The sequence below is a fragment of the Schistocerca gregaria genome, unplaced genomic scaffold, assembly GCF_023897955.1.
Source record: "Schistocerca gregaria isolate iqSchGreg1 unplaced genomic scaffold, iqSchGreg1.2 ptg000808l, whole genome shotgun sequence".
Taxonomy (NCBI): domain Eukaryota; kingdom Metazoa; phylum Arthropoda; class Insecta; order Orthoptera; family Acrididae; genus Schistocerca; species Schistocerca gregaria.
Window position 1 is genome coordinate 181,944 of NW_026062176.1, and position 23,464 is coordinate 205,407.

The 23,464-nt window shown below is 54.6% G+C and overlaps 6 protein-coding genes across 14 annotated transcripts; 3 read left to right on the top strand and 3 right to left on the bottom strand.

The window, feature by feature from the left end:
* Nucleotides 1–1,845: 1,845 nt before the first annotated feature.
* LOC126322388 (uncharacterized CDP-alcohol phosphatidyltransferase class-I family protein 1-like) lies at nt 1,846–3,397 on the top strand. Its single transcript, XM_049994300.1, has 2 exons — nt 1,846–2,973; nt 3,119–3,397. The coding sequence occupies exons 1-2, from the start codon at nt 1,852–1,854 to the stop codon at nt 3,395–3,397; spliced, it is 1,401 nt and encodes a 466-aa protein (XP_049850257.1). The 5' UTR covers nt 1,846–1,851.
* Nucleotides 3,398–3,464: 67 nt separating this feature from the next.
* Nucleotides 3,465–5,518, bottom strand: LOC126322389 (uncharacterized). 5 transcript variants are annotated; one of them, XM_049994302.1, is made up of 5 exons: nt 5,321–5,518; nt 5,101–5,180; nt 4,905–4,995; nt 4,658–4,813; nt 3,465–4,510 (listed from the first exon to the last, which is right to left on the bottom strand). In XM_049994302.1, the coding sequence occupies exons 1-5, from the start codon at nt 5,372–5,374 to the stop codon at nt 3,494–3,496; spliced, it is 1,398 nt and encodes a 465-aa protein (XP_049850259.1). In that variant the 5' UTR covers nt 5,375–5,518; the 3' UTR covers nt 3,465–3,493. The 5 variants fall into 5 exon arrangements, with proteins under 5 accessions (XP_049850259.1, XP_049850263.1, XP_049850260.1 ...); XM_049994306.1 differs by having other exon boundaries at nt 3,468–4,516; XM_049994303.1 differs by having other exon boundaries at nt 3,494–4,471; nt 5,321–5,514.
* A 630-nt stretch (nt 5,519–6,148) lies between these two features.
* On the top strand, nt 6,149–9,952 carry LOC126322390 (AMP deaminase-like). 5 transcript variants are annotated; one of them, XM_049994307.1, is made up of 3 exons: nt 6,149–6,361; nt 6,493–7,704; nt 7,909–9,952. In XM_049994307.1, exons 2-3 carry the CDS (start codon nt 7,573–7,575, stop codon nt 9,928–9,930), a joined length of 2,154 nt encoding a protein of 717 aa, XP_049850264.1. In that variant the 5' UTR covers nt 6,149–6,361; nt 6,493–7,572; the 3' UTR covers nt 9,931–9,952. The 5 variants fall into 5 exon arrangements, with proteins under 5 accessions (XP_049850264.1, XP_049850267.1, XP_049850265.1 ...); XM_049994310.1 differs by having other exon boundaries at nt 6,156–6,361; nt 7,927–9,952; XM_049994308.1 differs by having other exon boundaries at nt 6,156–6,302; nt 6,526–7,704.
* Nucleotides 9,953–14,057: 4,105 nt separating this feature from the next.
* LOC126322391 (uncharacterized) lies at nt 14,058–16,375 on the top strand. Its single transcript, XM_049994312.1, has 3 exons — nt 14,058–14,214; nt 14,318–14,404; nt 14,547–16,375. The coding sequence occupies exons 1-3, from the start codon at nt 14,146–14,148 to the stop codon at nt 16,326–16,328; spliced, it is 1,938 nt and encodes a 645-aa protein (XP_049850269.1). The 5' UTR covers nt 14,058–14,145; the 3' UTR covers nt 16,329–16,375.
* Nucleotides 16,376–16,409: 34 nt separating this feature from the next.
* Nucleotides 16,410–16,883, bottom strand: LOC126322380 (40S ribosomal protein S18-like). The gene has a single exon (XM_049994293.1). The coding sequence runs from the start codon at nt 16,881–16,883 to the stop codon at nt 16,410–16,412; it is 474 nt and encodes a 157-aa protein (XP_049850250.1).
* Nucleotides 16,884–17,113: 230 nt separating this feature from the next.
* LOC126322381 (transmembrane protein 94-like) lies at nt 17,114–22,432 on the bottom strand. Its single transcript, XM_049994294.1, has 5 exons — nt 21,987–22,432; nt 18,069–21,814; nt 17,694–17,801; nt 17,420–17,524; nt 17,114–17,323 (listed from the first exon to the last, which is right to left on the bottom strand). Exon 2 carries the CDS (start codon nt 21,803–21,805, stop codon nt 18,563–18,565), a length of 3,243 nt encoding a protein of 1,080 aa, XP_049850251.1. The 5' UTR covers nt 21,806–21,814; nt 21,987–22,432; the 3' UTR covers nt 17,114–17,323; nt 17,420–17,524; nt 17,694–17,801; nt 18,069–18,562.
* Between the last annotated feature and the right edge of the window lie 1,032 nt (nt 22,433–23,464).

Genomic DNA, 23,464 nt, shown 5'->3' on the forward strand with positions numbered 1-23,464 from the left:
GATTTACGCGTGTTGGCGCGGCTCGAGGAGGCGGTGCACCACATGCGAGAGCAGGTGGAAAACGCGAGGAAGTGCGGTCGGAGTCCTTTGGACGTGACGCTACTGAGGAAGCACTGCGTGGCGTGGTCGGTGAGGCACAGGGTGTTGTTTTACCTGGAGGTGTTGTCGGGAGACGAGGACACGGCGAAGTGGTATGAGGCGATTGGCAAGATGAAGAGTCGCGCGGCGAGGGTGAAAGGGGGTGACGGGAGGGCATTGAGGCGCGAGGTGTCATTCGTGTTTTACAACTGGGCGAAGGACGCGGTGAGAAGGTCGGTGCCGCTGTCGAGGGTGAGCGCGCCGACCGAGGGCGAGAAGGGGGTAAGAACGGAGTTGGAAGAGAGTTTGAGTCAGCACGCGAAGGCTAAGGGTCTGTTGACAGAGCTGAGCGTATTGAAGCAGCAAGAGGAGTTGTTTCGTGAGACTTGTGCGAGTTACGGGTCGGACGTCTCGCGGAGCGAGTCTGGGGGTTTAGAGGTGGTAAATGTTGAGCGCGCGTCGATGAGCGCCTCAAGGAGGGGGTACTGGGAAAGAGAGTTAGGTCGTTGGAGGCGCAGTATGAGCAATTCGCTGTTACAGTTGTACGACAAAATGCTAGAGCAGCGACGAAGAAGTTTTTTGTCGTACCCGCCTATGGAGGACATGGCGTCGGACGGAGAGCGCTATCATTTGATTGCTCGGTATTTGGAGAGGGAGGGTAGGTTTGAGGACGCGCTGTTGGCATATCAGAAGGCCGTTTATCTCGACCATGTGGAATCTATGTATGTGCTGGGGTGTTTGTACTTACACCTGCAAGCGTTCCCGCTGAGGGAGGGTTCTGAGGAGGCGTCGCCGGCGGGCGATGCGCGCGAGTCGTCGCCCAGGTACATTTGCATCCCGTTTTGCGAGGGCCGCGGGAGGGGTTACTTGGAGAGCGCGGCGCGGCGCGGTCATGAGGAGAGCTGTCTAGAATTGGCGAAATACATTTTTCGCGTACAAGATTTGCCCAGATATCCGCTGGCGTTTCAGGTGCTATCGATTGCTGCGGACGAGCTGTGGAGCGACCGCGCGGCGCTGTGGTTGGCCAGAGCGTTCGAGACAGGGGAGTACGGCGTGACGGACTTGAAGAGGTCTATTCTGTATTACAGTCGAGTTCCAGGGCGAGAGAGCAGGAAAAAGGTGGCAGGTTTGCTCGAAGTTTACGCGCAGCACCACGGCAAGGCTTCGTGCGACGAACTGAAGCAACAGGCGTTGGAAGTGCAGCGGCGCGCCGTGGCGAGAAAGTCCCTTTGGACGCGGGTGAAGTACCGATTTGGAGCGAGTTGATTGCTTTTCGCACGCGCCGAGCGTTCGGTTGAGCCACGGGCCGGGCGCGGGTTGCGGAGGAGCGGTTGTGACTCAGGCGTTTTGACTGGAACCGCGAGTTGAAAGTTGTCCACGTTGCTGTAGCAATAAAAAAAAATAAAAAATAGGCCTGTTGATTTTTTGCCGCCTTTTCCTCGTATTTTGTGGGTAGCAAGTGGGCATGTGAAGGATGTCTATGAACAAAGTTTTTGGGTGCCTACCCTGCAGTTTGTCGGCAGAAGAGCTCAAGGCATCGGAGACTCACATATACGTTTCAGAAGATCATTCGATACTCAAGAGACTGTTCATGGACACGTATTGGAATTGGTGTATGAGGTTCATTCCAGAGTGGATGGCGTATGTAAAGCACAGGGGCAGACCGACCTGGTCGGTCGAGGGCGTGGGCGTGATGAGCGGATGACTAATGAACACTTCATTTTGAAAAAAAAAAAAAATAACGATTGGCCTATGTTGAAGTCCTAATCTGGTATGCGGGCGTCTTGTTGGTGGCGGCTAGCTAATGGGGGGAGGGGGGAGATTTGCGAGGGATTCAGTTTTGAAAGAGCCGCGCCGTTTCCGAGATGCCCTTTTTTTTTTTTTTTCCTTCTCGCTGACTGCTCGTCCTCCGGGGGTTCCGCTACGCAGATTACACTGATAGGATTCGTCTTCTTGGTTGTGAACTATTTGATGGCACTGCTGTATGCCTGCATCTGGTCGTCCACGATGCCTCCATGGTGGTTCCACTTGCTCTGCGTGCTGAACATGTTTATCTACCAGACGATGGACAACTTGGATGGAAAGCAAGCTAGGCGGACGCGCACAAGTTCGGTTTTCGGAGAGATCTTCGACCACGGATGCGACTCTCTGTTCTTGGCATTCACCATTCCCAGCTGGCATCTAAGTCTTGGATCGAACTCCTGGACATCCCTTTACCACCTGATCGCCAGCGCCGTCGCATTCTATATGGCGCACATGGAGGAATACTACACGAGAGTTCTGATCATGGGACCAATTCAAAATCCGACAGAAGCACAATTTTTTATTTTTCTTATTTACATATTGACTTCCGCTTTTGGATCGAAGATGTGGACGAAACCCCTTTTCACTGCGCGCGACGAAGTTCAGCTCGACTCACTCCCATGGAACCAAGATAAGCAGATCGCCCGTTCCTACACGTTCCGCCACGTCGACTTGGTCAGCGCCATCGTCACCGTCGCCGTCTCCGTCGCCACCGTCTCCAACTTCAAGCGGTCGTTGTCTATTTTTTGGTCTCGGCGGAGAGCGAAGCACCCGCGCGTCGAAAACAATGCCGCATTCGCCAAAAGCGGGCGCTCGTCGTTCAACAGCTCCACCTCGTCTCCACGCGACCGCAATTCCAAAACTCCTTCCTCAACCGTCGAACAACCCTCCAAATTTCCAGGCAGAGCTCCCGCAGACGCCCCCCTTCCAACACTTCAAGACCATCTCCAGCACCCCTTTTTGGTCTTTATGCCCATGCTCATCCTAATGGGCTCCATTCTTTTCTGGGCTCTCTGGTCACCCACGAACATTTTTGACCGCCATCCCTTTTACTTCTATGCTATCTACAGCCTCGTCTCTTCCTATCTATGTGTACGTTCTGAAATTTACTCCAGACGGCCCCGAGACTCCAGACTCTCAACACCCCTAGCTCAGTCTTTTGACTTTTTTTTTTGCCCGTCACTCTCTTGCCCCTTTTTTTTTTTTTCGCGCTAACAAAAAGATACATCTATGCTAGATTAAACTCATCTTAGCAAGGATATGCAAAACAAAGCTCCGAGTCTCTGCCCTGGTCCTCGTTCCTCTTCTCGGAATGGCCAGCGCTCTCTCGCTCAGCTCGTCGTCCGCACCAATCATATCAGAGGAAACCATTCTGTACACCTCTCTAGGACTGACCATGTTCATTTACTGGCACTTCGTCACCTCAGCCTTTCTCCAGTTTCGCGAGCACTACCACACTAAGTTTCTAACTATTCATACTCCTAGAAAAAGCAGCCGACCAGAACCCCTTTCATAAACGAAAAAAAAAAACTATGGTAAACACACGTGTATCTAGAATATCAGAAGAGAGGCAAACCTATCACTTTGCGCATGACAAGTAATTTTTTTTTTATTAAGCGCTCGTTGATGCTGCCATTCGAGTATGTGAAAAATGTTTGTCTAAGTAAGTCGACAAGGAAGGCTGTTCGTCGAGCGTGGACCTACTCTTTTCGAGCGTCGAGATGATGCCTGAATCCACCGTGGACTTCAGCTCATCTAAAGTATTGTCCTCGTCCTCCAAGACGACACTTTGTGGACGATTGGAAATGTCTATGTGATAGTTCAGTTCTTTGTCAGTTATCAGGTTTTTTGTCATGAACGTGATGAATCTGTGTCCATAATAGGTGGCATTGACAGTTGACAGGGTGCTCTTGTCCCACAAAATGCTCTTGAAGAGATACGCCGTTTTCTTTTTGATAGAAAACGAAGTCAGACAATCTATAATTCCAAAAAAGTAAATTTCCCGCTTACTGTTCTTTGGATTGATGCCCATGAATCCACCCAACTCAAGCATCCTATCTACAGAGTACACATACTCGTCAACTGCAGATTTTCTGCCACCCTGAATGTCATATGTTTTGGTCTCCTTCTTGTAAGAAACCCCACTCTTTGTGTCAGTACGCTCCTTATTCTGTGGTCGAGCTTTATTATCCTTCGATGCGCCGGACTGTTGTTGTTGCACCTCTTCCTTCACGTAATGAATACCTACCAACAAACTGTAGTCCATCAAATTGTGTGACTGCAAAAAATTTACGTCTCTGATCAAGCGATTTGTGTATATTTTTCTGTCCTTGTCCCTTAAGAACAATATGCCACGGTCCAATTCGTTGTCCTTCTTTGCGACAGACTTTGGCGTGAACCGACCCCGCTCCTTCAAACTCTTCCCCTTCTTAGGGATCCTTCCCTTCAAGTCCAACTCATCGTCAAGCACAATACCATAGGGCATCGAATTAGCAAACACCAAAACCCACACACGTAGATTTTTGTGTGTGAGGCGATGTAAACCCACTACGCGCATAATAAACGAATTCCCGCTGACGGTTTTGAGGTGCTTTGGATCAAGAAGCAAGACAACTTGATAAGTTTGGTGCTACTCCTTAAATAATTATCACGCGCACACGCACACCAGGCAAATTCGTCAACAACCTCATCACGAAGAGAAAATGGTAGTAGCGTTGAACACAATTTGTCAAATTCTATCATGGCCCGAGAGCATGTGCACACACTTTTTTCGTACATAAACATAATCATTCAACAAGCCCATCATGATCTTCAACTCTGCATGCAAAATCGTTTTGAAAAAAAAGGCTTTATCTGGCGTTTGATAAAACATAGATCCACTTCTTCCGGCACTCTGTACTAAATTTACATTCTCTGGTATGACCCAGTGTTCCTGCCATTGTCCACCCCGTCACAAAAAAAATGTCAGTCCGCTTTATCCTCCCTTCCCGTAAACCATCTTCTTCGCACATTCGCCCGCGTACCAAGTATGTTTGCTCGTCCAGCCCCAAAAAATTTTTCCTTATGTAGCTAAATACATTGGGCGCGTAATCCTTGAAGTCCAAAGACCTCTTGCTAAAGAAAAACGGTCAAACAATTTTGACATCGAGCCCGCATCATGTACCCTAGGGCACGGGGTTCTTCCCTCCTCAACCCCCTTTTAGCTGTGGCAAAACGCACCTATCGAGCAAATAGTGATCTCTCCGGTCGTAGTCGCTGCTACTGAGCTCTATGGGCTCCAACTTGCTTGTCGCTATAGTCTGAGAAATAGGAAAAAAAAAGAGAATGACGCGCCAGGTGAGCTTAGTATCGCTTCTCTTTAGCTAGCCTCCAACAGTTAACATCAAAAGCTATTTTTTAACATATGTTGTACACATGACAGGTGGCGCGGCGCTCATACACTCACGACGATGCCCTTTATCACCTCGCAAATCAAAACATTGTTGTCGGGCATTCTTCAAACATATCGGCCTTCCAGTGCGTCTCTTTTAAATGCGAGTGACAGTGCCAGAGATACACAGAGGCAAGCAAACGGGCACGGTAGACTGTATAGAGATCAGCCTGCAATAATATACGCCGCCGACTCAGATCAAATGAACTATAAGTGTATATACGAAACTCTCAAAAAAAAAAAAGAACAACACTTAGACACTGCGTCTTTGCGGTACATCGGCGGTGTTCAAAAAAACCAAAGGGGGTGAGGATAACAGAACGTGCAGGTATCAAGGATGAGACCGTGAACAAGAGGTGAGAACCGTCTCGCGCGCTAGCGCTCTATTTTCGCGATCTCTGGCCACTTCATATTCGCATACATATTTAGCCCAGCCACACACACATATATTTGTATACATTTGTTGCGCGAGGTTCAAATTAACCATCGTCCTGCGCGCGTTTGCCGGGCCTAACAGGTGGTCGGGCTCGCCTCTCCCGTCCGTCATCCGAGCGAGCTGGCCGCCTCTGCGGAATCAAAACGAGTCGGGGCGAGCCAACAAATCGCACATCTTTTTGTGTTACCCTTGTACACACACCTCGAAGCAGACGTCCTTCGCCCGCTCCCCGATAGAGCTAGCAAAGTAGCTAATGTAAGAAAGGCCGCCGCTAGGGAGCCTGTCTCCGAAAAGGCTATTCGGAATCACCTTTGACTCGCCTTCGTTTCTTGTTGCCTTGATATTACCATTGCAAGTTTTCGTTTTTACAGACCTTTGATTTGTTTCTTTTTTGAAAACATTATAACAGGCAGCGGTAAATTCTAACTGACACCGTCGCGCCGTTTTTGTCGACAGCTAGTGTCAAGTCTAGACATATTCGACAGACAGGGAATGAGTGCCTCAGCTTTTCCTGGCAGCGCCTAGAACCTTCCTCATGAATACAAATCTAGCTAGGTACCTCGACATAACTTTTTCCATATTGACAAAACTAATAAGGTTCTTGTCACAACGAGGTACTGGCTTGCGTGTTTGAAGTGTAACTTGCTCGAGCTCTAGTGAAAACGATTTCGAGAGCCCCCCTTTTTGCTCTCGCGCACACACTTTTCTATTTACACCGCGTGTATTCTCCTCTCTCCTTTCCTAGGTTTATTAATAGAGAATCTCTTCATAATTGAAGTCGGCGATCAGAGACTCCAAAGCCTGCCAGCGCTGAAGCAAAAGCTTCAAAGTGCTCAATCCTTCGAACAGTTGCTGCAGATCCTCGAACACATACAAAATCCTCATGTCATCTCTCGTTTGCTGCTTGATTATTTGGATCAACTCCCAGAACCCGTTTTAACTTACAAGTTCTACGATTCGTTTTTGATAACTCATTACATTCGATCCAAAACATACAGAATTGAATACCAAATGCACCTGATTTACTCCATGTCCCCTTCGTACAGCAGTCTTGCCGTTCAATTGCTGACTCTTCTACACCGGTTAACGCTCAATAAAATAGCGAACCGCCTGGACTCTACCATATTGGCCTCCAAGTTTGTGCCGTACTTTCTGCGGCCGAGAGAGGATAGCTTTCGACACGGCGAAGAAGAAAAAGAAGCTAATTTTGACATCGTGAAGACGTTGATAGACGAGTGCGAACACACATTTCAGAGCGCACCCAGGTGGGCGTATCAGACGGTACCACCCATGCCAAGTCCGAACACAGACGCAGACAGGCAAAACATTGGCGTGCCCTACGTCATAGACATGGTGAGAAGTACGTCCGCGAGTCCGGCGTCGCCGGCTACTGAAGACGACAAGAAGGACGCGCTGTGAAACTAGGAGCAAGGGAGCAGGCACACAAAACAGCGGGACGGTTGAAACTCATTGGACGCAGCAGAGTTGTGCGGCACGGACGAGGGACGCGTGTTGTCTCAGAATGAGAAAGGTGGTTCACATGTGTAGGTGATTGGCGAAAGAGTTGCGTAGGCGTTTGGTACAAATACTGCAATAACAGAACTGAAGAAATTTGTATGTGCGTACTAAAGCGTGGCTCCCGTGAGAGAGGGGCGTAGCGAGTTCAGGCAGTCAAGGGGTTCATGAAAATCGACAACACAAGAACACATTCACGCTTTTGGGAGAAGAGGTGAAGTGCGCGCGCTATATAATAGAGTGCATTATTTTTTTTACATTTTTTTCTGTAATGTCGCATATAATCTGGTAGGCGGCTGTCTTGCTGATTATGACACGATACGTAGGGTTGGATGGGGATCCACTGGGCAGACTTTCAGGTGATGCTGCGTTAGACAGCAGTCAATTTGAATGGTCCGAACTGGATCAAGATGATGGCGCGTATGCACCGTTTCAGCGCTTGGTATGTTTGTCACAGGTTTGAGAGATGGAGTGTTGTAGAATGCGCCTTTATGTGGAGTACGTGGCCGTGTGTTTGGGTGAATTGAGGTAATGCGGAGTGACTCGTGGGCGGTTGGAGATGAGCGCGGGGGAGGTTGTGTGCTCAATGTGGCGGTGGCCGTCGTGTATGTATGTGCATGCGTGTACACACAGAGAGGCTGATTAGTTTCTCGAGAACGTGCAGGATCGAGAGCTCCTGGCGCTAGAGAAGTCGCACCCCGGGCATCAGGAGCAGTTTCACAGGATATTTATTAGCGACGAGGACAAATTGAACGACACGGAGGAGATTAGACAGGTGTGCATGTCTTACGTCGAGATGATTAATCTTAGGCTGAAGTACGTATTTCCCCATCCTCTGTTGAACGCGGGCGAATCCGAGGTGAGGGAGAAGGACGTGAAGTCTTGGGTGAAGAGCAGGTGGACGGACTCGTTGAATTGGGGGGACCAAGACGGTTCGGCGAGATACGAGGCGAGTTGGAGAGATGGGATTATGATGGTTTACCGGAACAAGGAGTCGAGGGAAGAGGGGCGTGACCCGCTGTACAGCCCTCCCGTCACGAACTTAGGCGAGTACTACAGGGACTTGAACACGCTGGCTTCTAAGTGCGTGGATGGGCCATGTAAGACGCATTCCTACACGAGGCTGCTGATGCTAGAGGGGAAATATCGTATGCACAAAATTTTGAATCAAGACAATGAAAGACTGCAACAGAGACAATCTTTGCGTTGTGATTTTTACAATGTATATAAGGTGGACACACACGTTCATTTGTCATCGTCGATGAACCAGAAGCACTTGCTGAAGTTTATGAAGAAGAAGTTGAGGGAGGAGAAGGACGTGACAGTTATGTGTCGAGACAACAAGTTGCTGTCGTTGTGTCAAGTGTTCGAGAGGTTGAACTTGAAGGCGGAGGACTTGTCGGTGGACATGTTGGACGTGCATTCTGATACGAAGACATTCAATCGGTTTGACAAGTTCAACTTGAAGTACAATCCGATTGGCGAGTCGTGTCTGCGCGAGTTGTTCTTGAAGACGGACAACTACATTAACGGGCGTTATTTGGCGGAGCTGATACAGGAGCTGATCACAAACATGGAGCAAACAAAGTATCAGTGCGCCGAATGGAGACTGAGCGTTTACGGGCGTTCTCCGAAAGAGTGGTCACTGTTGGCTTCGTGGGTCGTTGACAACAACCTGATTTCCAACCAGGTTCGTTACTTGATTCAGGTGCCGCGGCTATACGAGGTCTACAAGGTGAACAACTTGATTGACTCTTTTCAAGACATGTTGAGTTCTATTTTTGAGCCTTTGTTTGCAGTCACCATTGACCCGGCATCGAACCCGAAGCTGCACTTGTTCCTGTATTATTGCACCGGGATTGACTGCGTGGACGACGAGAGTAAGGTGGAGCCGCGCATGGCGAGGAAGTTTCCGCCGCCGAATCAATGGAAGTTTCGAAAGAACCCTCCGTACACTTATTACCTCTTTTACCTTTGGGCGAACATCTATGTTCTGAATAATCTGCGCATGATGAAGGGGTTGCCTACGCTTGCATTCAGGCCCCATAGCGGCGAGGCTGGCGAGTCGGACCATTTGCTGTCTGCGTTTCTCTTGGCGGACGGCATTGCTCACGGGATCAATCTGCGCCGTTTACCGGTCCTGCAGTATCTGTTCTATTTGACTCAGATTCCGATTGCGATGTCTCCTCTGTCTAATAACTCTTTGTTTTTGGACTACAGCAAAAATCCTTTTCCTAAGTTTTATGCCCGCGGACTGAACGTTTCTCTCTCCACCGACGACCCTCTCCAGTTTCATTACACCAGGGAGCCTCTCATCGAGGAGTACTCGATTGCGGCGCAGGTTTGGAAGCTCAATTCGTGCGAAATTTGTGAAATTGCTCGAATGTCAGTTCTGCAGAGCAGCTTTCCGCACGCTTTGAAAACCAAATGGATTGGCCCGAACTACCACCTGCCTGGACTGATCAGCAACGACATTAGCTACACCAACGTGCCGCACATTAGGATTGCGTATCGCCACGAGACGCTGCTGACCGAGCTCAAGCTTATATGTTCGTCTCTGGCGCACCTGAACGTCAATTTGGGGTACTTCGAGTCGCAGATCCACCAGGGGGTGGACTTTTTGTCGAAGAGTCAATCTGCGGCGGAGCGGCTAGTGAAGAAGGGTTGATAAATCGTGCTTCAGTGTTTGACGTTCGCGCCGTGCGCGGTCTCACTTTTTTTCTGGGGTTCGCGTTGTTTCGCTGGTTGGCGTGGCGGGAGTCGTGGCGGAGAGCCGCGGAGCCGGAGACGGGGCCGGCGGGGGGTCTGGAGGGGGTCCGCCTCGCTCGCGAGGACGCGGCAAAATTTTTCGGTTAACACATTTTTGCGGAGCGGTACGACACAACAAGTTTTGGCAGACGCGGATGACGACTCTTCCGACCTTCTTGCCGCCCACGTCGTTCCCGCTGGACTACGGGATTTTTGGCGCGTGGAGCTTTGGATACGAGGAGCCGGCGCAGTGTCCGAATCCGCACAGTACGTCTATGGCGGTCGAGCGGTGGCGCCGAGCGCGGGTTGCGTGTGTGTGTGTGTGGGTGGGCGCGAGCGTGTTTGGCCTGCACTGACGCGGACGGTCTTTTGGCGCGGGGGAGCGCCTCGCGCGGCGGCGTTGGCGAGTTAGCGTTTAAGTGCCACGTGGAGTCGGACCCGACGCGGGGGGGTCTTTTTTCGCTGTACAAGAACGTGTATTTTGACAGGGAGTTGTGCGAGCCGTCGTGCTTGGACCAGGACGCGGAGCAGTCGTTGCTGTTGTTGAACATGAGTTATCGGAAGCAGTCGCTGGCGCACCAGTTGATGTACTACAATTCCAAGTACCAGAAGGAGGCGCCGGTTCCGGAGAAGTTGTTGGAGGCGTGTTTGGAGGACGTGTATTACCATTTGGCGGAGGTGCCGAAGCGCCAGGAGTTGGGCAGGTTGGTGGGGTTTTCGTGGCGCGGGAAGGTGTTTGTTGCGAGCGCGGCGGGGGGAGATGTTGAACACGTTGTGTTGTTTGCACATACCGAGGAGATTGAGGGTGGGGGGGGAGGAGACGTACGGTTCGAAGGTGGTGGGCATGTTGTATTTGGAGGCGCCGATAGAGTGCATAGTGGCGTCGAGGGCGAGGTACGAGCCCGACGAGCGCCCGATATTTGCGGCGTCGTTGTCGGTTGGTCAGGTGGTGATTTGCGAGCTTTGGAGTGCGTTTCGCCAGGACAGCGTGAGGAAGGACAGGGGGATGTCGACGAAGCGTTCGCTGAGGTATTACCGCGGATTTGCGCCGTACGAGTTGTTTTTGATTGAGAGGCTTCAGTTTCGGTCGCCGGTGGCGCACATGGCGTGGCGGAGTAGGGAGGGGGTGTTTGGGGCGCAGCAGCTGGCGGTGGCGACGCAGGACGGGATGGTGTTTCTTTGGGAGAGCGACCGCCCCGAGAGCGTGAGACACACGCGAGACAGATGGGGAGACGTCGTTGGCGAACAGGCCGTTTGGGGGGGTGTTGGGAGAGGTGGAGGCGTGCAGGAGGAGCGTGCGCGGGGAGTGTTTGACGAAGGGGGGGGCGCACAGGGGGAGGCCGGACGACGAGGCGAGGCCGTGGGTGCAGGTGGTGTTTGGAGCGAGGCCGTCGACGGTGTTGGTGGTGGGGGCGGACAGGGTGGAGAGGTTGGATTTTTCTGGGTTTGAGACGAAGGCGGTTACGGTGTTGTCGTTTGTGGGGGACGTGGAGAGGGGGGGGGGGGGGGGGGGGGGAGAGTTTGTACTTGCTGAGGATGGAGCAGGTGAGATGCGCGTGCCCGCACCCGGGGTTTCCGCATCGGTTTTTGATAGGGACGACGAAGAGAGTTTTGTATTTTGACGAGCGTCAGTTGTCGCAGCCGTTGCTGCACTGGAGACACCATTTGAGCAATTACCCGCTGTTGGGGGCGCGGAGTTCGCAGCTGAAGTGGCCGCACTGCATCCAGTCGGTGGAGGTGGTGGTGCCTGGGGGGGGGGGGGAGAAGACGTGGGTGGCGGTGAGGAGCAAGTTGGCGGTGGAGGTTTTCACGGTGGAGGAGTCATTTTTTTGGGCGGGGGGGGGTTTTGGGGCGTCGGAGAGCGGTTTTGTGAGTGGGGGTGAGTGGAGCGAGGGGGAGAGGATGAGGGCGTCGTACGGGTGCCAGGAGTTGGCGTTGAGGGAGAGGATTGAGGAGTTTATTGGAGAGTTGACGTTGGATTCGAATTTGGACGAGTTGGAGAGAGGAGAGGGGGTGGAGCCGCTTCCGCCGAGGCACTCGATACCGCACCTGAGGCCGCCGTGTCCGAAGTTGGTGGGTCTGTCGCACTTCGTGTTGGAGTCGAGGCGAGGGAGGGGGGAGTGGGCGAGAGGGGGAGGGGGGGAGTCGGAGTGGCAGAGGGGGAGGATTGTGGGCGCGGCGTTGCTGCCGAGCCGTTGGGTGGTTTACGACGAGTCGCGCGCGTTGGAGGGGGGTGGGGCGGTGCGAGGGAGCGTTTTGGCGGTGAGGATGGTGGCGGGACGGGGACTTGGAGGGACAGGTGGTGCACGTGGAGGGGGAGGAGGGGAGGAGGGCGGAGGAGAGGAGGGGGAGGAGGGCGGAGGAGAGGAGGGCGGAGGCGAGCCGAGAGAGCGCGGAGGGGAGGGGGGTTGGAGGGGTGGGGAGTTGAATCGTTTGTCGAGTGAGTTTTTCGAGTCGCGGGGGTGCGAGGGCGCGGAGTCTTCTCGTTGGGAGGGGGGTTGGGAGGGGGGCGAGGCGGTGGAGGAGGCGCTTCCGGAGTACCTGAGTCAGTTTTACTTGGACGAGAGCGAGTCGGAGGAGCGCGGTGGGGCGGGGGAGGTGGGGGAGTGGGAGGAGGGGGGCGATGCGGAGAGCGGGGTGGGGGAGTCGACGGGGCTGGTGCGTCATTCTCGACAGTGGAGCCACGTTTCGAACAAGAAGAATCAGTTTTTCTGGAATCCGATTTTGAACAGCGCGTCGGGGCGTTCGCGGAGAGAGTCCGGGTCGTTGGATTTGTTTTTGAAGGAGCATTACGTGTACAACGTTGGTCCGCTGGTGAGGAGGCTGTTTTCGAGGTCGGGGAGGGAGGGCGGCGACGAGGAGGGGGTGGTTGCGCGACAGACGTGGTGGTCGGAGGCACAAAAGCAGATAGGCGCGAGTCAGTACCAGATTATAGAAATGAACATTCAGAATTTCACTTGTTGCGTTCCTCGAACTACGGCGGAGATTTTTTGTTTTTTGGAGCGGAATCGCTATTTTCAGGGGTCGTTGCTGAACTTGCCGGTGCTGCGCCGGATATTGGCGGACATGTTGAGGAGGAGCAGTTTTCCGTTTTACAAGCTCGACTTGGCAGAGTTGGACTCTTATTACGCGGACCCGTACTCGGGGGCGGCGCGCGGCGAGTGCGAGAGCTGGCGAGAGGGGGGCGCGTCGGAGGAGTCGCGGGCGAGCGCGCTGGCGCCGCGCGACTCGACCGTGTTGTACTGCGGCGTGCCGTTCGAGAAGCTGCTGTACAATTTGTACAATCGGTACATAGATTACAGGCTAGAGGAGGAGGAGGAGGGCGGTTCGACGGCGGCGAGCTCGAGCGGCGCGGAGGCGCGAGCGGCCGGCGCGCGCGGGGGTGCGGAGAGCGGTCGAGTCGGCCGCGGAGCGGAGGCGGCGCTGAGCGAGCGCGAGGAGATAGAGCAGTTGCTGATTTTGAGCCAGGCGACGTCCGGCGAGAGAAGCGCGGAGCGGCCGCGTTGGGAGGAGGGGGTGCCCAGCGTTCAAGACGTGCCGAAGACGGAGGAGCAGTTGCTGAGTTACTTGGCGAGCGAGTGGCTGTCGTATGGAGAGGAGCAGGAGAAGGGTGCCGCGGAGACTCGGTGGTGGGAGCAATCGGGCTCGTCCGCGTCTTCACGGCCGCAGGGCGCGGTACCGTTGATCAAGAGCATAAAGCAGGGGTACTTCGATGGCCGCGCGGCGCCGCGATCCAGGTCCAAGTTCGCGAAGGGCGCGCAGGCGTCCGGGAGCGCCTCGTCGTTCAAGGCGGGCGGCGGTCAGCGGGCGTCCGGGAGGTCTGCTGGAGCGGCGACGTCTACGCAGACGCCGCTGGTCACTCGGCAGCGCTCGCGCAAGAAGAGTTGACGGTCGCTCTCGCTCGCGCTGGATTGGGGGCGGGGGGGGGTTGACGGTGGGAGAAGGGAGGAAAAAAAAAAAAAAAAAAAAAAAAAAAAGTGTCATGGCTTTTATATATTTTTGAAAAATTGTGTTTTTTGTATTGTTTTTTTTTAGCCGTTCTCGCAGCTTGGGTTTGCCATGTCAGCGCGCGCGTCACAGGCAGGCGACACCAGTGTGAAGAGAAAAGCGCGATTGTTTCAAGTTTTTGCACGAGATGTCTGACGTGAACGCCAACAGGAGGGACTTCGTCGAGGACGAGCAGTCGGACTGTCCTTCGGCTAAGGTAGCGTGTTTTTTTTTTTTTTTTTCGGGGCGGAGCGCGGAGCAAGAGGGGGATTTTCTTGACAGCGTGACTAAAACGGGGTTGTTTGCGCAAAAAAAAAAAGTTGGACCTGAAGAAGCTGGAGGCACTGAAGAGGGTGCAGAAGTCGTTGTTCCAGAAGCAGCAGGAAGAGGCGGCGAGGAAGAAGAGGGTACGGGGACGGGGGCGGTGAATTGCGAACGGGGAGGAAAAACAAAAAAAAAAACAAAAAAAAACAAAAAAAAACCTAAAAAAAAACAAAAAAAAAAAAAGAGGGGGGGGGGGGCTGACGTGGTTTGTTGTGTGACGCGAAGGAGGAAGAGGAGCAGAATCGGAGGGCGCTGGAGGACGCGATTCAGTCGTTCGACGTGAAGAAGAGTCGCGTGTCGCATGCGACGATGATGTTCGTGTCTGGAGGCGTGTACGATCCCGGAAACGAGGCGGCGGAGGGAGAGGGCGGCGGGGCGGGGCAGGTGGTGGAGTACAGGCTGCCCGAAATGGAGGGGAGGGGAGAGAAGAAGAGGGAGAGGTGGGAACTGAGGGAGGAGGTGGACTACACGAGGCCCAAGGAGATCGACTCGTTGTTGGAGGAGCTAAAGCGCGAGCACCAGGTAGGGGGAAAGAGGCAAGCGAGCGGCGAGGCGGCGAGGGCGGAGGCGAGGGCGGAGCACAGCAGGGTGGAGGGAGGTAATGTAGACGTACACACAACGAATTTATGGGTGGGAAACATATCTAGTGTTGTAACGCCTGAAATTTTGTCGGCCGAGTTTTCTCAATACGGACAGGTACTGAGCTCTAAGGTGATGGTGCCCTTGAGCGGAGAGGCGGAGGAGTCGGGCTGGAGGAAGAACACGTCGGGGTTTGTGTTGTTCGCTCGGCGAGAGGACGCCGAGCTGGCAAAAAAAGAGAAAGAAGGGACCGTGTTTTATGGGACGACTATCACGATTTCCTGGGCAAAGGCGCCGGAACCTGCGAAGATTGCGCGCCTGATGAAACAGCTAGGTCACTCTATGCACCAACCTGCGCTCTGCAAATCGCCCGGTACAAAAATTCAACAACCTGTCACGTCAACAACTTCTTCTCACAGTCCGGAACAACTGGCTCAAATCCCGGCCGGTATGCCGACCATACTGGTGGAATGGCCGCAACCCGAGCAACAAATGCACATCGACTCCTTGGCTGAGCAGGTCGCCCGTCACGGAGACCACGTCGAAAAAAACCTCGTCATAACCGCTCGACAAAGCTATCCTTCCCCTTACTCTTTCCTGCTCTATCCGGGCTCCCTGGAACACATCTACTACTCCTGGCGGCTGTACACCCTAAGACACGGAGAAACCCTAGCCGAATGGAACGAGACCCCATTCCAAATGTTCGTCTGCGGCCCTTTCTGGGTTCCTCCCCTTCGTCTCACTCCCCCAAAACCCCCACCACCTTCCACTGTTCTCAACCTCATCCCACCTCATATATCCAACAAGGGAGAACTCCTCCTTGATGCCGACCGGCGCACCTTCGAAAACATGCTCCGTCCGCTCACCCTCTCCCGCAAAGACATCAAGCAAGCCATGATCTTCGCCCTCACCCACTGCACCTCCGCTCCCGACATCGTCCAAATCCTCACCGAATCCCTCCTGCTCAAACACACCAGGCTCAACAGCAAAATCGCCCGCCTCTTCCTTCTCTCCGACATACTCTACAACGCCGTCAAGAGCACCCGCGCCCACACCTCCTCCTACCTCTACAGCATCGCCCTCCACGCCACGCTCCCTCAAATCTTCCACGCCTTCAGCGAAAAACTCGAGTCCATCACCGGCCGCATCACCCGCAAAAAAATTATCGACTACCTCCTCTGCGTCCTCGACAGCTGGAAGACCCACAAACTCTACCCAGAAGAATACGTCGACTCCCTCAAACTCCAACTCTTCAAAAAAAACACCGAACCAACGGACTCCTCAACCCCCCAACCCCCGCCATCCGAAGACGACATCGATGGCGTCCCCATCTCTCCCGACGACCTCTCCTCTCCTGAACACCCCAACGACATCGACGGCGTCCCAATCGACGATGCCACCCTTCGAAAGCTCCTCGACTCTATGTAATAATATATTATTATAATAATAAAAAGCCGAAAATTGCCAATACAAAACGCCTCACGCCCTCTTTTATTTCCCCTTACGCTCTCACTTCTTCTTGTGGGACACGCCTACCGTTCTGCCGCGTCTCCCTGTCGTCTTCGTGTGCTGTCCGCGCACTCTAACTCCCCAGTAGTGACGCAGGCCGCGGTGGCACCGGATCCTCACCATCATATCAATGTCCTCGCGTAATTTGATGTCCACGTTATTCGCCAACAACTGCGAGTTCGTCCCGTCCCTCACGTCCTTCCTCCTATTCAAAAACCAAACAGGGATCTTGTACTCCAGCGGATTCTGCAACACCTGCACTATTCTCTGGATCTCTTCCGGCGCCAGCTCTCCCGCTCGGCGATCCAAATCAACTTCGGCCTGCTTGCACGCCAAAATCGAGAAGCGACGCCCCACACCCTTTATCGCCGTGAACGCGTAGGCAACCTTCTTGTGGCCATCTATGTTCGTGTTGAGCACACGGATAATGTGCTGAAACTCGTTCTCGTTCATCACCGTCACCGAAGACGACATCCTGCGCAACACTCGGTAACGTGAGTCCTTCTCTCGCACACCGCGCGACGGGCACCGCACCACGCGGCCCACAAACCATTCAAACACTCACCCCTAAACGCACCTTGCCACAAAAATGCCAAACAACAGCGATTTCTCTGACTCATGTTCGATTAATAATAAAAAAAAAAAAAAAAAAAAAAAGTGTAGCGGCCCGATCTTCCCGCCCTCGCACTCACCACAACGCAGCCTTTCCTCAAACACATTCTCCTCCAGGTTTATTATTTTGCTCAGTATTGGGCGCCGCCTCGGACTGACGGAAGCAGCTCCTGGCGCCACGCCACTTTTGCACACTTCAATGCACGGAATCTCCCATCCACTAGTCTCTCTCACTCATCGCCACATTTCACCTCAATTTTGTCCAGGTTTCAGGAACCCATCAGTGTAAGACGCGGAGGTCGCTAAACAAAAGAAAAGGGGACGCGGGTAAGTCGTCTTGGAGTTCTTTCTCGCCTCGCGTGCGCACAAAGAGAGACCCTGCCACCTCACTGACGTACGCGCTTGCTTTCCGGGATCCGTAGTGGGCTTGTAAGTGCCGTGGGACGACCCCGGACCGGCTCGACTCCCAGTTGCGCGGTATCCAGCGGTCGGGCTGGCTCCAGCTGCACACAGGTCACACATCGCGCGTCGTGACGAAAAAAAAAAAAAAAGAAAAGAAAAGAGTCAGTCTCCAATTGCGCAACGCGTACAATCCAACCTCCCTCCGTGCGAACCCTGCGCAGCGCCTAGAGGGAGCAAAATGTATGCGCGAAGGCGTGCACATGTACATACGCGCTTCCTTTCCCGGATCACGCGTCGAAACGTAGTCCTTGTGTGAGGACCCCGGTCCAGACACGTTTCCCTTGGTGCGGAAACCCTCGTCCGTAGTTGTTGCAGCCGCTACACAATTCATACAAAAGTCAGATCACGTCAGCGTTCATGAAAACCAAGGACCAAAGCGCGCGCGTTGCCGCCCACCACCTCTCTCTCGCAGCCACAAACAGGACCAAAACTCCCAAAAAAGCTAGACGCGCGAGCCAAGAGTCTCTGTCGACCTCGCCCCTCCCTCTCTCAGGGCGCGACGCCGCCCAGGCAAAGCGCGCCTCGCAACGCACGCCGCGAACTGCCTCCACGAACAACGCGCCTCCCACATCACCACACACGTACGCAAATACTTTCCAGGGTCCGTCTTCGGCTTGTACTGGTTTGTACTACTCCCAGGTCCCGCGAACGTTCTGCGCATTTTGCTCTCTCGATGTACAAGTGTAAATAATATTTGCTGAACAAATATTGTCGTAAAATTATTAACACTAAAAAAAAATATTGCTGCCACCGCCTTCCTTAACGACCGCGCCTCGACCGCGCGCCCACAAACCGCCAATTCGCTCCGTCGCACTCTTGAGTAAAACCCCTGTCGCTCCTCGGCGCTCGCGCAGGCCTGTCGCCTCCCCCGCTCCGCGAAACGAGTTTTTCTAAACTAAGTCGCCACACGTGTGCCTTAAGTTGGAGAATACACAAACCTCCCCCCTTACACGTTTTTTCGCGCTCTCGAACGCCCCCCCCCACACGCGCCAGGTGCGCCCTCGTCCGCAATGCGACGTCGGATGCGCGAACCGAACCCGCGTCGACGCGCCGCTCTCTCTCGATCCAACCAGCCCGCCTCAGACCGGCGACTGCATGCCCAGCTTCGTGTTGTACTCCAACTTCTCGATCTCTAGGACGCGACGGTGGTGGCCGTGCTCCAGCTTCTCGACCCACTCGTTGATGAGCAGCTCTATCGGAATCCACCCAAACACTATCAGCGGCGTGACGTAGTCCAGCCCCTTGATGTAGCTCAGCACCGAGGACCCCTGCGTGGCCACGAAAATGACCGCCTGCACCACGAGGCACAAAACGCACGCCGCTATCCAAGCCACGTTCCGAAACGGGTTGGACCTGAACATCCCGCTCGAAAAGTGGTGAAATGTCGCGTTGGACGTCATAATGTACAACGTACACGAAACCATGCACACGTTCTGCGCGAAGCTCAGCGCCTGGTTGTAAGACTCGGTCTCGAAGTGGTTCAGGCGGTCCGAGGCGAAGGAGTCGCCGCTAACCAGCGAAAATCCGAAAATGTACCGGAACTTGGTGTCTCCCAGCGGCCCCGCCGCTTCCTCGACGGCCCACGAGGACCAAAGCGTGTGCACGAAGACGATGAACGAAACCACCGCCGACGGGAACAACCGCGCCGCGTTGTACAACGTGTACCGCAGCACTCTCGACGGACGGTACTTTGTGTTTTTCGGCGCAATCGAGTCAACCAGTTTGACAGGTCTGAACGTGAGCATCAGCGACCAAGAGGTCATCGGCACGACCACGCTCGCCAGCAGCAAAACCTGAAGACTGCTCAGCGAACAGGGCACCAACAGCACCGCGGACAAAAACTGGTTCGTGAGCAAACTCGAGTATGCGCACGCCATAAAGCACAGCTGCGCCTGAATTTGCGGAGTCAACTGTCGCCCAAGCTGAATCAGTTCCAAAATCCCCGAATAAAAATTCGCCCTTTCATACACCAGGTGACACGAAGACCGAATGAACTGCGAAAAGAACGCGGCTGACGCGGCCGAATCTTCGTACCCCGCTGACTTCGCCTTCGCTCTAGGACCACCGACTCCTGCCGTCCTCGCCTTCTGCTGCTCGCTCCACGCGTCCTCTCTGTCGCGCGCCGCGCATGACAGCCGCTCGTCGCCGCTCTCCTCCACTCTCCCGGCATTCGCCTCTTTTCCCAAATAAACGCCAATCGACATGTCGCTCTCCAAAAACGCCTCCACGTTCCCTCTGTCCGCCAGGAACCCCACGCTGATCACCACCTCGTGGTTCTCCCGCTGAATCTTGATCATTCCGGCCTTGCTCTTCTCCGTCGAGTCCACGAACAGGCGCACCAGCAGCGGCACGTTGTCCACCACCTCGATGTACCTCCGAATCCCCTCCACGCCCTGCGGCAGCCGCCTCGCGCTCCTCCCCCCGTCCGGCTGGCCCCTCTCCGACTGCGCCGCCGCCGGCCCCCCCGAACCCCCCTCCTCCGACACGTCCAGCAGAGACAAACACGTGTTCCAGTCCGTCTCCAGCCCCAATTTCTCCGCAAAAATCTTCGAGTGCTTCTCGTTGTCCTCGCTGAAGTACACGAACCGCACGTGGTTCCGGTCCAGCTGGTCGATGAACTCCGGCGCCAGCGGCCGCGGCATGTGACAAAAGCCAACCATCCCCACCCAGTTCTGGTTCTGCAGCATCGCGTGCACCCAGGAATCCTTCCCCTCCTCCTCCAAGTCCAGGCAATAGCACAACACGCCCTGACTCGCGGGGGCCGCCCATGCGCCGCGCGACGGCGCCTCCCTTCTCCTCCCATCACCCCCCACCGACAGACCGCGAATCGTCGCCTCCAGCTCCGCCGAAATCGGCTTGTACGATATCCCAATGCACTGCAAGTTCAAATTCCCCACCCAAGACGCAAGGGCTGACGAAATCACCTTCCTGTCCGCGTCGCTCATCGGCTTGATGCTCGACCCACCCCAGTAAGACGTGCAGTTCCTAGAGACCAAACTCGGATTGCCCACGCTGAACAACTGCAACTGGTCGGACCCAACCTCCCGAACTATCAACATGTTGATGTACCGCTCCGACTCCCCACACGCCGCGCCAACCCCTTCGCTCTCCCCGCGCTCGCCCTCCACGCGCGTCGGCACCGACGCCTCCTCTCCCTCCGCCCGCCCAAACCCCGCTTGCGCGGTAGCTTCTTCTTGTTGTACCGCACCACCACCTGTCATTTTTTTTTCCTCTGTCACAAAAAAACACTCGCCCTCGTTGTTGTTCCTCGCCGAATTCGAGCCCTCTCCTTCCTCTTGCGCCACACCCGTCACTTTTTTTTCCTCTGTCGCAAAAAAACACTCGCCCTCGTTGTTGTTCCTCGCCGAATTCGAGCCCTCTCCTTCCTCTCTCGCCGCCACCCGACTCTCACCCCGACCAACCCCCGTCCACTCCGCCGCCAACGAGCCCCCCCCTCCCCGCGCCTTCCCTCCCGCGCCCTCCCCGTCTCCTCCACCACCCTGCTCCGCGTAGCGAGCCTGTATCTCCATCACCAACTCGAACGCGTTGATCGACGAGTCGTAAAACCCAATCGCCTTCGCCAAGCTCACCAAGCCCTCCTTCCGCTCCAGCATCTCCGGATCCTCAACGCCCCCCAGCGGCGACGAACAGATCCCGAACAACATGGCCGCCAACCCGATCGGCTTCAAAAGCGGCAAAAACTGCTCCCACCTCCAGTCTACAAACTCGGCGCGGCCGCTCTCGTTGGGCTTGAGCTGCAGCACCACTCGCGGCGTAGCGAGCACTCTCCTCCGAGCCCTCGCGCGGCACCTGGCCCTCGGCTGCGAGTGTCTGTTCAACGAGGGCGACGCGTGCGTCCCATTGCTCGCGTAATGCCCAATCAAGAGCAACCGCTCCGCGAACAAGTGCGGCGCTCTCACCGGACGCCGGTCTACGCACGCGAGCACCGTGGCGCGTCCGAACAACTCGTACACGCAACGCTGCGCCAACTGCCCCACTCCGGGCCGACAAAGAACTATGTCCAACCAACTAGACATCACCTGTCGAAATTTGACCAGCCGGCACCCCAAAAACCAGAGCTTGGCCTCGTACGGCACTATCATCAACCTCGACGACGACACCTCCTGGTCCTCGTGCGACGTCACCGAATCGGACCCGGATGAATCGGTCCCCGACACCGACGACTCGGTCGCGGACTGGCTGTTTTGCATTTCGACCAAAAGCTGCGGATTCGGCACGTCATCGTCAATCCCCTCCCGGCTGACGTTCCACGCTACGTCCGCATCGTTAGACTCCTTCTGCGCGCGAAACAGCGCCATCATTCTGGCGTCCTGCAACGCGGTGCACATAAAGTGAACGACCGGCTCCAGCAGCGAAAGCGACAATACCAAATTAGTCGAGTGCTGCAAAAAGTACCTCCACCACTGACCGCGGATCGCCACATCCCCCGAGAGGCTTATTCGAAGCACCGAAACAACCAACGACACGACTAAGCACACGTACAAAAAACAGATCATCTGACGATGGTACAACCCTCTCACGTAGGACATGTGCGTCGGGTTCTCCGACAAATACTGAGGCTGGTACTGGTACAACATTTTGCTCACGAGACGGCGGAGCCTCGCTTCCGTTATCTGAACCGGCTCCTCCACCCCAAAGGCATCTGACGCCCTCGCCTGCTCGAGCGACCGAACCAAGCCGCGTATGCGGTTCAGCTTGCCCGAGTGGACCCTGCGAGCCTGGTAGACCGTGAAAGCGAAGCCGACCGCGAGCACGACGGCCACAAACGCCAGCTCGACTGACAGCTGAACCCTCCGCTCAGTCGAAAAAAAAAACATAGGAACAAACAGACATGCGCAAATAGCCGTCATAAGCGGGAGCGGAGAAAAAGCCCATCGGAGGACCATTCTGGCGCAGTAACTCGACCACTTCTTAGACTCTTCGTCCAGAATGGCAGACACTATCGAACATGCCTGACTAATGACATTTGTTACAATTTGTTACAGACATGCGTACGACAAAAGCGCAAAAAAGACCGACAGAAGGACCACCGCCAGACGCGGCCACCTCTCGCGCGCCTCGTAGGCGCGTCGCACGCTACGCACGCTCGCGAAATATCGGTAGGGCAAGTGGCACGTACTCGTAGCTTAAGAACTGGCGCCGCGACTCCATGCCAGGCCACAGACGCCGTCACTGCCAAAAATCAAACGCAGACACAGAAGTGCAATTCAAGAATCAATCGAGTGCTCAAAAACACTAAATCCAGCTCGGCCCTCAAGTCTCCAACCGCTCGAGAATTACGGCGCTCTTGAATCGCACGCGCACTTCTTGACCAATCGTCTGTAAGGACCTACTCTCTGTGTGCAGAAGAAAAAGTATGCAGAAATTAGAAACTGTGTGAAACCACCGGCACACAACTCCGCGCTTTGCCCTTTCCGAAAAAGAGGGGCGCAGTGGATGCGCGCCCCATGCCCGCCTCGCCATGGACCTGGCGAGACGAGGGGCTGGTGTCTCCTCCAAACTGACCTGGAACTTCGCTTTCGGACTTCGCTGTCTGCGCGCCATCCGAACGCACCGTTCGCTCAAGCGACTCTTCTTCCATACATACAACAAGCCGTTAAGTGGCCATCCGTTTTCTATCCAGACAAACGGTGTATACTGAATGAGCACGAAAAAAAATAAACTAACGACGAGGCCGGATAATATTATTTTTGCAAACCGTGAAAAGAGAGAGAGCGCATCGAGTTTTGTAATGTGCCAGCGGCGTTCGGCGACTGGCGTCCCTCCCCTTTTCGTCGCAGGCATTCGGCTGGAGCGATTCGAAGCCGGCGCGCCCGCGCGTCCTTGACGTCGCTGTTTGAGAACGACGGCGGTCGCCCTCGCTGAACAAGCGAACGTGAAATAAGACTGGTTGTGTGTGTACGAAGGGTACATAGACTTCTTGGGTCGCATAGCCGAAGTCCAGATGCCGATCTCTGAGC

Bases quoted from the DNA above. Each gene is read 5' to 3' on its own strand.
- LOC126322381 (XM_049994294.1), bottom strand. From the start codon at position 21,805: ATGATGGCGCTGTTTCGCGCGCAGAAGGAGTCTAACGATGCGGACGTA.
- LOC126322389 (XM_049994302.1), bottom strand. From the start codon at position 5,374: ATGCCCGACAACAATGTTTTGATTTGCGAGGTGATAAAGGGCATCGTC. The intron at 5,181-5,320 runs GTATGAGCGCCG...CCTATTTCTCAG, and splicing joins TAAAGGGCATCGTCGTGAGT to ACTATAGCGACAAGCAAGTT. The intron at 4,511-4,657 runs GTACGAAAAAAG...TTTAAGGAGTAG, and splicing joins TGTTGAATGATTATGTTTAT to CACCAAACTTATCAAGTTGT.
- LOC126322391 (XM_049994312.1), top strand. From the start codon at position 14,146: ATGTCTGACGTGAACGCCAACAGGAGGGACTTCGTCGAGGACGAGCAG. The intron at 14,215-14,317 runs GTAGCGTGTTTT...AAAAAAAAAAAG, and splicing joins CGGACTGTCCTTCGGCTAAG to TTGGACCTGAAGAAGCTGGA. The intron at 14,405-14,546 runs GTACGGGGACGG...TGTGACGCGAAG, and splicing joins AGGCGGCGAGGAAGAAGAGG to GAGGAAGAGGAGCAGAATCG.
- LOC126322380 (XM_049994293.1), bottom strand. From the start codon at position 16,883: ATGTCGTCTTCGGTGACGGTGATGAACGAGAACGAGTTTCAGCACATT.
- LOC126322388 (XM_049994300.1), top strand. From the start codon at position 1,852: ATGCGGGCGTCTTGTTGGTGGCGGCTAGCTAATGGGGGGAGGGGGGAG. The intron at 2,974-3,118 runs GTACGTTCTGAA...CATCTATGCTAG, and splicing joins TCGTCTCTTCCTATCTATGT to ATTAAACTCATCTTAGCAAG.
- LOC126322390 (XM_049994307.1), top strand. From the start codon at position 7,573: ATGACACGATACGTAGGGTTGGATGGGGATCCACTGGGCAGACTTTCA. The intron at 7,705-7,908 runs GTATGTTTGTCA...GAGGCTGATTAG, and splicing joins ATGCACCGTTTCAGCGCTTG to TTTCTCGAGAACGTGCAGGA.